Here is a 12360-nt window from a genome sequence, read left to right on the forward strand (position 1 = left end):
TGCTAACCAACCTCCTATAATTGTTACTAATTGTTATTCCCCAAGCAGGACTGAGCAGAGCACTTCAGAACATCCAGCCCCCTATTATTTGGACACAGGAGGTTGGGGATTTATGGTTTATTATGTTGTTGGTTTATGTATTTAGCCTGGCAGCTCTTTGTTTAGATTTGTTTCAAGTAAATAAAGAACAACACCTGGATAGGTGGAAGTAACTGAGGTAAGAAGCTTGTAAGGTTTTGATAGTAATGAAGGAAAATTAGGTGGGAAGGATTAACATTACATCCTGATCTGCTACAAAATATGTGCATGTTCAAGGGCAATGGACATGATCAATACAGGAAGTAGTGTCACATTTGTATTGAACAGTTAATAGTCAAGGAGAGCTCCAGATGAACAAAGGGCATCACCCTTTACAAACCAGAGGAACTGTTCTCCACTTTGTTTCTCTCTAACTACTCTTTTGTCCCAGAGCAGCTCAGCTGTCTGTCCTCACATGTGTTCTGCTCACAGCTGAAACACAGAAGAGCCTGCTTAGGATTCAGTAACAAAAACGAGTTAGCATTGAGCTGCTAACTCTGACAACAAAGGGACAAACAGGAGCCTCCTAAGTGACCTGGGCCTTCTGACCTGCATGACTGGAGCACTGACACACACACACACACACACACACACACACACACACACACAGAGTATGTATTTTTGTTTTATCTTTAAATAAATACTTTTGGATATACACACTGTTTAACATTGCACAAGAATGAGTTTTGCCAACCAAATAACTTCAAAATTCTTCAACCTGAACTATACGTTTCAAATACCTCATGCAGAAGTAGTGAGTTGGGAGACACTCATTTCTGGAATATCTACAGTTATCAAAGTGAAAACTAACATAACTTATATAACCTAATTTGAACCCTCTAAAATAACTAAACTCAAGTCTAATTTAAAAAGAAAATGTCTTTTTAATGAGTTCTGAATACACTTCAAAATGTTTGTGCTCACTACAGGCCAGGTTCCTGTCTGAGCCCTTTGGTCCTCTACTCAGGGTTTTATCAGTGTCCCTCTGATAGTTTTAAGACTCAGGGAGATGGTGCTTTCTGGTCAGCAGCCCCAAAGCTTTCAACTAGTCTCCCAATAAACTTGACTGTTCCCACTGAATATTTTATCTGGTCTCTATTCCTCTATATTTCAATTTAAAATGATGTATTTGATTTGATTTATTTTGAATGTGAAGCAATTGAAGCATTAAACAGTGCTATATAAATAAACATTGCTTGCTTGCTTTTTAAGAATAGATTCTTCTAATATGGATCTATTTCTTCATCTACCAACTTCTAGATAGGAATTTAAAAAAAATCATCTTTACTAAAAGGAAAACAAACATACAGCAAATCCAATATAAAAGTATATGTCATTGTGTAAATATGTATTTATTATTGTCTGGATTTTTTTCTACATTTGCCTTTTTTATATACAAGGAGGAAACTTTACTGTGTATCTAGGTTATTTGATTTTAATAGCAGTTGATTGTGTTCTAAATTTTGCACGTTGACTTTTTTTTTTTAAACCAAAGCAATTAAAATGGTCAACTTATTTAACATTATCAGCTGAAATTCTGCTTGGAAAAAGGCCTGCGCCCATCCCACTGGCATTGCTGCAGTACACAATATGAATTATTAACATAACCTGCACTTACTAGTGTGGTTATATAGAGAAGTTATAGTTTGGTAACTACTCTTTAGACAGTAAGCTAGCCCTCAGTCCAAGGTAGAGGAGCAAGTTTTCAGAGTGGGATCCTCTCTGCACTCCTTATTTGAAAGGTCCTGGCTAAAAGTGGAACAAATAGTAAGAAACTTATTAAACTGTAAATGTGCAAACAACTGTGCTGGATGAGTTATAAACACACAAACCCTGCAGATAAGAAAGCTTTTACACCCATCCTGTTAAGCTTGGGTCTCACATTCATGTTTAATGTAACTTGAGAGGTAAGACACTTGAGGTAAGTGGTATCTGCTAGGCCAGCCTTAGTAGTGGCTGCTATTGTAATACAGTCTGTAGGTGGACCACTGTGGCCTCTAAGCTTCAGATGTTTCTTGTCCAACAAGTGTAACAGCTTGCACATCATTCAAAGTATACATGCAGACACACAACCTCAAGTGTATTTTTAGGCTTCAAGTCAATTTTTCCCATATTAGTAACTACAATGATTGTGTAGGGTTTGTGTGGGTTCCGAGTGCTTCCAAAATGTGGGCGACTTACACTCAGCACTGTACCTGAATGTTTCCGTTGTACATAATAAAAGGCACTCACTATTGTTGTTGCTCTGCTAAATATCCGCTTTCTGTCCAGATAAGGTGTTAGTCATTATGTTTTTATGCTTCCTTTCATTTAGTTTCTGTTTTACTGATTTGCCTTTGTAACACAGTTAAAGACTGTGTAAAGTGAATTCAGACATTTTCTTCTAAACACATTAAATAGCCCACACCCGCCCCCACTGCTGTACAGGTATAAATATATTCAGCACACACTATTACTACTACAGTCTACAGTTAGCCAGTTAGCTGAGTTAGCCGCCGAGCTAGCAGCCGAGTTAGCTGCCGAGCTAGCCGCAGAGTTAGCCTCTGAGCTAGCAGCTGAGTTAACAGCAGAAAGCTCTCAAACGTAGCGTCCATGTTTCTGGTAGAGGTGGTGACTTTGATTGACAGGTGACACTTGGTAGGGGGCGGGGTTTCAGTGAACTCGGCGGGCACTCCCACAGTGTTTGGGAGCAGAGAAAAAGGCTAAGTTTTGGTTTTACCATGGAGTTTTACACAACTTTGAAGCCTAATTTCATATATTTGGCGATTTTTTTAATCATTCAAATTTAGCAGGGTGGTTAACAACACACTTTTCTGTGGTATGTCAAACTCAGAACACATATTTATTCTTACTTTACACAGACTTTAAGCATTTGAATGAATACTATGTGCATGTCTGTGTGAGATCATACCTCAGAGTGCGTGACAGGCACAGAACTGATGCCAGCATTGACAGCGGTCCAGGAGCGAGCAGTGAGCACACAGGCGAACAGTGGGTAGAGATCTCCAGCTCCCAGTCTGCGGCTGTAACACTCCACTCCGGACATGTCACCCTTAATCAGAGCCTGCCACAACCGACAGTAGTCCAACCTGAAGTCTGGCTGTAGGACCTAGAAGCAGAGGAGAGAGGAAAATTAGGTGTCTTGCGTTTGGATTTTACCTACCTCAATTGGTCCATTCTGGTCACGTTATGAAGTTCAGAGGAAAGTCTATAGTCTAAGTCTACACACACACACACACACACACACACACACAGAGTGAGGGTGCCACTGGACCCTGTGTGTGTGTGTGTGTGTGTGTGTGTGTGTTGTATGGTGTCCTCTATCTGTCTCATCAGATATATAATAGACAACTGTATTGGTTCATTGTCTATTGCACTCTACATTTATTCTTAATTAAAGCTCATGTAAACTATCACCTATGCTTGTGGTTATATGAATAAACAACATTGGAGAAAACACCAGTGATTGCTGGTGGGAAGCATTCAAGGGATTTTATCCATGTAATTGTACAAACTACTATTTCTGGTTGGCCAAAGCACCACAGTAGGGATGGTACTAGGGGGGCCAGCATGCATTTTTGTATGTCACACCCTCCTTGTAAAAATCATCACTGGCAAGTGAATAAAAGAGGAGTGCAACACCACAGGTCATGTAGCATCACTGAGACAACCAGTATAGTTTTACTCAAACTCCACAGTACAGGTTCCTTGTGAACAAACACAAGTTATGTGGAAATATGGTGTACTCCCAAATAACTCTTACTCGTATTGTTACTGTTACTCAGTTATCTTTGAAGTCTGAAAAATGTGGTAAATGCACTTCTTCAGACTCTTCGTCCTGTCCTCATCACGTCCTCATCAGTGGCTTTGAGTAGAGCAGGCCACAAAAAGCAGACAAACCATACTGCACTGCACTTTAGTCAGAGACAGTCACTCTGCACAGACAGACAGAACTGCACACCAAACAACACTTGGAAAATATATTGTTTTATTTTGATTAACGGCTTCCCACACACAAAACAATTATCTCAACACTCAATTACACTTTGCATGCTGCTACTTTGACACTACTGATCACATACCTTACATGGTGTCATTATTGTCATTGTTTCTGAATGTGTTTGTTCTAGTGGTGGGCATAGATTAATTTTTTTAATCTAGATTAATCTCACTGTAATCTTGGAATTAATCTAGATTCATCTAGATTAAAATGGCTCATTTGAATTCTGACGAAGGCATTCAGATTATGTGTGCTACCCAAATAATGACTAAAAGTAAGTCTTTGAGAATGGGTTTCTCAAGCCAGGTGGCGCATTAGACCAGGGGCTCATCTCCTGTTTCCAAAATGCATCACAAATTGCTTGAGAAAGCTGTTCTACTATGATAGGTATACATCCACGCTAAAATATCAAGGTGAAAGTCATCATAGCTTGCGTAGTATAGACCCAGCTCCCAACCCAACTTTGAGAATAGATTAATGGCGCTATTTTTTTAATCGCCCGATAAGAGTCTCACGTTAACGCAGCATGTTAATGCCGATAACGGCCCACCACTAGTTTGTTCTAAACGGAAGGGACAGTAAACCACATTTGAGATGTTAAAACAGAACTGTAATACATCAATGTGTATGACAGTGGAGTTTTGTTTTCATTCCAACTGCCAAGTGTAGATTGTACAGATTTACAACTGATATTTTTTGTCCAGATGGTTACAGCAAGAAGAGAAAGGTGATGTATACCTCTAAAAAATGTATTATTTATGATTATTGTTTTCTGGAATTGGCTGTGCAATACTGCTCACCAATAAACTTGACATGATTTGAGATTATAGTCATGCTTCATCCATTTCAACCTTCAATTCTTTGTAACACTGTAGATAAAGTATTAGTTAGGGCTCCGCTGGCTTAGTCCACGACTGCATAGAGATCACTGACCATACACAGGTGAAATATAATGATTAATTAAACATGTGTGAAATGTACTGAACAGGACTGAATTGCCTTTGATCTCTAAATGATGCCTGTAAATTTGGGGTGCATGTTGCTGCAGATGTCAGAGGTAGGTATGGCATGGCAGTTGAGCCCCTGTGGATGGTGGAGCATCATGATGGCCCTGCTGCATCATCAGAGCATCATAAACCAGCCCTGGCTGCAGGTCAAAAAGGCTCCTTCCAGGGTCAACTCTTGAAGCAGGCTCTGTAAAAGATGAACAACACATACATACATGTTTCTTCTCTCCTACTCCTCATCTGAGCAGCTCACACCGGCTCCTCTGACCCAAGATTTCCACCGGGTCCGTCAGTGGCGAGAAACGGCTGCGCCATGGTTTAGCTCCGTCCTCTGCCCAGCATCAACTCACACCAGGAGTGTTACGGCAGTTGAGTGGTTCTCTGGGAGAGAAATCTGCCTTTTAAAATTAAGTTGCACTGTTAATAAAGTAATTGCGGCAGCACAATCAAATCCAAACGAGTGCCTTTACGCCTGGTTCACACCGGGCGTGGAAGCGCCGCGCTTGGAAACCACACAAGTTCACACCAGAAGCGTATTTCTCTGCGCCGGTCGGCAAGCGGCTCTCCTCCTCGGCTCCTCTGTTGTCACACTTGGAGCTGTTTTTTCAATGTCTCTGTTTGCATGTGTATGACACCCCACCCCTTATAGCCAGCCCACTCTGTTTCCCTCTCTCTCGTGTGTGTGTGTGTGTGTGTATGTGTATGTGTATGTGTATGTATATATATATATATATGTGTGTATGGTATGCATGAGCATGCCTGTGTGTGTTCGTCTCGTGCTCTGATTAGACTTAGAGACACACAGACACACAGACACAGACACACACACACACACAGACACCGCATTCGTCAAACGGGGAGTTTTTTAATTAAAAATAGTTTTATTTTGAAATGCTTTATTTAGAAAACCGGATTCTCTCGTTGTTGCTTTGTTTGAGTTGCTGCCCGGCTTGACAGATTCGGCCGCGGCACACGGAGAAAATAGACCAGACGCCGAAATGATCGCTGCATGGTGTGAGCTGGCAGCGGGGAAGAGTGCCGCGGTGCTTCCTATGTGAACGACACCATTGATTAACATGGGCGCCGAAAGGAAAGTAGCTCCGCTCCTCAGCACTTCGCAGCTGATCGCGGCGCTTCCGCGCCCGGTGTGAACCAGGCCTTAGGCTACCGTAATTACTGCAGTAGCAGCACAACTAAACCACAAGTGAGGTAGGGTCTGGAGAGGAGCCGTTCATTTTCTTGTATTTGAGGCAGGATCAATAAATGTTGATCAAATGCTTTTGTACTCTACTGGACAAACTTACAGCCAATCATATCAACGATGCACAATGATGTATTCAGAAGCTTTAGGGAGCTGCGCAAACACTTCCTGTTTATGAAGGGAAAATCATTCAATTTTGTTCTATTTTCAAAGTGAACTTGCCTTCCAATTTATGTAGCACACAATTTACTACTGCTTTGAATGGTGGCTGCACCTCTGTGGCCGCCATGCTGGATGTAAACAGACTCGCTCTACGGTCATCACCTTGAGCCCGCCTCCCCATTCTGTGATTGGTTCCCTATCTCAGGCGAAAATTTTGTCTTGGTGGCCATGCTAACTTTCTGAGCGAAGTGGAATGTCGCTGGAATGAGAGCATGGGTTTACCCAGGCTAATGTGTCAGTAGGCTACATAGATAGATGGAATCTTTATCTGTCTGTTTTATTCGTGTTTGTTGCTGAAATACAATCCAGAGGCTGCACGGGTTGTTTTATTTTGAAAGACGGAAGTTTTATTATGCCGTTTTTGTGTCTGACTTCCTGTCTGGTGCAATCTGCTCTGTTGAGTTTGTCGGGCTTTAAAAACGTCTTGGTAAAAAATAGAAATGCTGTGGATTGATAGCGCAGCCGCACGGAGAGCCTCTGCTGAGACGTGCTGCAGCACACCCGGTGGTAACACTCATTGATTAGAGTGGCAGCGACCAGCTGCGGTGACCATAGTGCAGCCGTTCCGCGCCACTGACGGACCCAGTGGAAATTGGGTTTGAGGCAGCTGCCCTTAACAAAATCAAAATCAAACTATCAGTTATGAAGAAAGCAGCAACAATTATAATATAACGTTATCATTTTATAAGGAACCAACTTAGCATTAGCTACCTTAGAGACAGTTGATGTATCAGACTCTGGCTACATTACACTAGTAACACACGTCTTACGTCAGTATTTTTACAATTGCACAAAAACCCAAATGTCACAGCTGCGTCTATGTGAAGTTGTTAGCTTAGCTACTATGTTCAGCTTGTTAATTTTCAACTACTAGCAGTTAGCTAACATTAGCATCGGAAAGTAATAATAACTAATAACTAATAACTGTTACACTACATTAGAAATATGTTGCTGATACATTACTCTCACTTGTATTGTGTACTTACTTCGTTACTTGACATCACAATGTTGTATCCTCAGTCAGCTGTTTCGTCAGTGGATGGAAAGTGCTTCAATGAAAACAGGCAGGTAGAGGGGGAGGCGAGCGGAAAGGGGGGTGTGTACCCCTGAGCCAGTTATGTTTTGGTTACATGCAGTCCAGAGCTGCAACGTTTAGCAGTGAAATTGAAATTGCATTTAGCCCCTTTAAATATTTAAATTTTTCATTTTTGCATGGTGGAGTTTAATTTTGTTTTCTTTCTTCTTCATGTTGCCACTTTAAGGTTGCTGGACAACAAGGAGCATGTACAATGTATTACCACAAGGTACACAGCCATAATATACATAAATAAACATAAATAAAATGTGTTCTTATGAATCATTTAATATACATTTAGATCTTGCACAATAGTTTCTCATTTTACATGTCTTTCTTACAACACATTCAATCCCCCAGCTAAGAAACATCTGCCATTTACAGTTCAACTACACCACTTCAGAAACACTGACTGGAGATGACTGAGTGTGTGTATGTATATGTGAGGACTGGATTAATATTTGACTCCAAAATGACAGCTAAAATGAGAAATCATTAGGAATAAATTGGTGCCATTATGGTCTGAGGGAAGTGTGTGTGTGTGTGTGTCTGGATTCTGAGTGCATGTGCCTGTATGATTAAGGCCGTGGTGCACTATTCCAAATACAGCACACTGCACTCTGCTAAGAACACATCAAATGAGTTGTTTATCAAAAAGCTTTTAGCCCGCTGGAGCTCTGATTGTGAAGTGTGTTCTGACATCCATGTTTTTTATGTGCATCTTGACTGTGTGTTTGCTGCTCTACCTATTTATTCAAGGACTCAGCCAGCAGCATGAAACATGGACTGCAATTTTAGAACAAATGGTATTTTATTAATGTTTAGGAAGCTTGGAGATTTCTAACCTGATAGAGGCCGTGATCGAGCAGGACAATCTCTGTCTTCTTGCTTTGGGGACACTTTCGAACCAACACATTGCCAGGGTGGGGGTCACAGTGTACAAACCCGTGGACGAAGATCATTTCACTGTACATCTTGCCAAGGTTTTCTGAAATCTACTGGGAACACAAAGCATGAGAATACAGTTAAATCCAAACAGATTTTATCCAAATCAAAATATAAATAATAAATTACTACATGGTTATTAGTATGTAACATTCACACATAGTGCTGAATCTGTCCACCATAAGAAAAACTGGACAATTTGAAAAATGAAGACAAAAAAAATCCTATCCATGGCCCATATCACACAACAAATATACTTTCATTTTTTTTTAAACTAATTCTTCAATCCACACGGGGCATTATTTTAATAGTGCAACTGCGAAGATAAGCGCAAAGTGGTAGGTATGGGGAACACAGACAGAGTGGACGTTTCATTCACGTGCAGCAGCACAAAGTTCAACTGGGCTAGATGACTGTGGATATAGATGAGAGGGTGTGGTTAATTAATTAATCAATATACTCTAAACCAGTAACATCACTGGCCTCAGCTCAAACAGCTGAGCCAATCTCAGTGAAGCAGGACATAATCATGTCAACACATGGAAAGACACTTCTTCAGAAATCATGTTGTTGCCTGCAAGGCACACAAACCTTGCATCCAAAGGCAGATGGTGTGGGCTTTTACAGGAAATTAGTACAATGATGGAAATAATTAATTTCAAAAAATAACATCTGCAGATAACAATGGTTATGTATGCAACTATGTTTTTTAAGAATCCTGGACAACCGCCAGAGGCGGTGCTTTACACACTGAATGTCTCTGTCTCATGTTTGCACCCGTCCTCACCCCTGATCACCTCAGCTATTCTATATCTACCAGTGTCAGAGTATCTGTTCCTGCAGAATCTTCTCACAGAACCACCATCACATACTCCAATACAAGGATGCTCTTTCCTCAGTCAAGACCACATACTACACAACCTTAATCAGGACAGCTGATGGGAACACTAGAGCCCTATTCTCAACTCTCAACAACATTCTGAAACCACCTGATGCTCTACCACCTCATCTACTCACAGTTACACAGTGTGATACCTTCATGACCTTCTTCAATGCCACAATTGAAAATATCCACCAGATACTGACTACTACTAAAAACTCATTCTCAGGAAATGTGATATACAATTCCACTGTTACGTTCCAACTCAATCTTTCCACTAAGCCTACTTCCACTCTGCCACCCATAGCGCTATCCGACTGCTTACTGGAAATGAAATCAGTTCACTCAACTTTCTTAACTCAATGGCGACAAAACTGAGGTCCTCCTCATCGGTACCAGATTAACCTTAGCAACACTCAACACTTTCTCCATGTCCATCAACTATTCTACTGTTCCTCCATCCCCTCAGGTACAGAGCCTGGGTGTCATCCTGGACAGCACATTATCTTCGAAGCCCACATCAATAATGTTACTCGGTCTGCATACTTCCATCTACGTAACATCAATCGTCTCCATCCCTCACTTTCAACAACCTGCACTTCTATCCTGGTAAACACCCTGATCACATCCCATCTGGACTACTGTAACTCTCTCCTCTTTGGTCTTCTGTGGAAATCTTCGCAAACTCCAACTGGTACAGAATGCAGCCGCTCATATCATAACCACAACACTCTCTATTGAACACATCACTCCTGCCCTGCAGCAACTTCATTGGCTGCCTATCAAATCCCGCATTGACTTTAAGATTTTACTCCTCACGTTCAAGATCCTTCACAACCTGGCACCATCATATCTCTCTGAACTTATTCACATCTACACACCTTCCTGAACCCTCCGATCCTCCTCTGCCAACCAGCTCTCTGCCCCATCTGCCAACTTAACCACCATGGGGTCAAGAGCCTTCAGCCGATCTGCCCCCCGCCTATGGAACTCTCTCCCACCAGACAGTCACACTTCTGACTCTGTCTCCACCTTTAAATCCCGCCTGAAAACACACCTATTGGCATACTCTGTCTCACACTGACTATACAATCACATTCCTGTTTATTTATTGTACTAATGCACTTTGTAGTCACATTCATATGTATTCTTTATCTTTGCACTAAATGTTACCTGATTTATATTGTTTGATGTACTGTTGTTGTGTTATATGTGCCTTGTAAGGTGTCCTTGAGTGCTGTGAAAGGCGCCTTTTAAATAAAATGCATTATTATTATTATTATTATTATTATTATTATTATTATTATTATTATTTCATCCTTCCTGACTGCCAGAGGTGGTGCTTTAGGCACTGGATGACCCATACCAAAACAGTCTCAAAGAATTCCGAAGTATATTCCTCAAGTTGGCAGATGTGCTAACAAGCTGCTGATGTGCTTTATTGTCTCATTCCAATTACCAGCTGTATAACCAATAGCATTTTTGCTGCTCTTAACTTGTTAATTTTGTTATAGTTTTCATTACTGCAGATAATCACCCATTGTACAGTTAAATTTACGTTAGTTCTGCTCAAATACTCTTAGTTCACTCCTTGTTTTAGCAACATCGCGCTAATCTCACAGTTGTTAATTACTCTTGCTCTGTAGTTATCTTAACAGCTAACTTAGCTTAGCAATGAGCAATGGCTTCTCTCTCTCCCTCTTGCTCTCTTCAGCTAGCCAGTCCCCTGTAGCCAGTGCCAGGTGACCTAGCATAGCTCCTACTCCCCTGACAATTCATGAGTAGCTGGGAAGCCAAGGTGGATGGTTGACTGTCTGAAGGAAGCATAGTCCTAAGCAGAAGCCGACGGTTCACCACCAACCAGTTCATGTTTCTAATAGATTTTACGTGCTCAGCAACACACCAACTCTGATAAATGCCAGCTCCATAGTGAGGGTTAAGGTTAGGGTTACATGAAGTTAGAGATACCAGCAGCCATAGTCAAATGTGTTCCTGGGGCCAGAATATATACAATCGAATTCAAAAGTGCTGGCTTAGGATAAACAAAAATATGGCACAGTTGTTATTCACGTCAGTGGGAAAGACAACCAATGACGCCAAATCGAGGTCACTTAAATCAATGTTGAGTTAGTGTGTACATTTGCAAATACAATGTCAGACTCCATAGTTTTCTCTGGACCCCTCCCCATGTATAGCCACATGTCATCATTCAACCACTGGCTGTTGAGGTGGTGTCCAACAAAAGATGTGGACTTCACAGACCAGAGTTTCTGGGAAAGACCTGGTCTGATTCGGAGAGACAGCATACATTACTTTGGATGGTGCAGCTCTCATATCTAGATATATGAATTTATTAGCAGACCATAACCATGACAACCTAGAGTGGAGACCTGGAAACAGAGCTGCAGTCCTTCATGATTCTCTGCACTTCCATTAGGGCAGTTACCCACCCAAATCCAGATAAAAACTGTGTCTGTCCCCCAAACATTTAAATCAGTAAACAGAAGGGGAATGATCTCATTAAATTAATGTCACTTCTGCAACAGTACAACAAAATAGGATAATTAAATGTGGACTTCTATATATCAGATCTCTTCTAAAGATGGATTAATCATATTGATTTAGTTCATTTTATATACATGTATATATCATATTAAAACTCACATTCCCCCAGACATCAAGGTGGAATTGCAGACATTTTCTTTTTTTTATTATTTTCTTTTTAGTCACAGGTATCAATACATCTTCAGGTACAGTGACACATACATATATGTAGGTACCCAGGAAAAATAATAAAATAGAACATTAATAAAATAATACAAAAATGTTACATGTATTTGTCTACAAATTATACATATGGTACCCCTTCCAATTCCACTATAGAAAACTAAAGAAAAAGCCAATGTACCTTGTACCCAAAATGTGGTTTCTCATCCTTATCTTGTTTGAAAT

At 40.8% G+C, this 12360-nt stretch overlaps 1 protein-coding gene across 1 annotated transcript in view; it reads right to left on the reverse strand.

The window, feature by feature from the left end:
- The window catches only part of adck1 (aarF domain containing kinase 1), an 89420-nt gene that overhangs the window by 19782 nt on the left and 57278 nt on the right, over positions 1 to 12360 (reverse strand). Inside the window, exons 8-9 of the mRNA XM_053336308.1 lie at positions 8429 to 8578; positions 2990 to 3187 (exon numbers count right to left, since the gene is read on the reverse strand). Of these exons, the coding sequence (XP_053192283.1) occupies positions 2990 to 3187; positions 8429 to 8578 (348 nt within the window). The remainder of the gene's footprint in view (positions 1 to 2989; positions 3188 to 8428; positions 8579 to 12360) is intronic.

The sequence above is a fragment of the Scomber japonicus genome, chromosome 16 (assembly GCF_027409825.1).
Source record: "Scomber japonicus isolate fScoJap1 chromosome 16, fScoJap1.pri, whole genome shotgun sequence".
Taxonomy (NCBI): domain Eukaryota; kingdom Metazoa; phylum Chordata; class Actinopteri; order Scombriformes; family Scombridae; genus Scomber; species Scomber japonicus.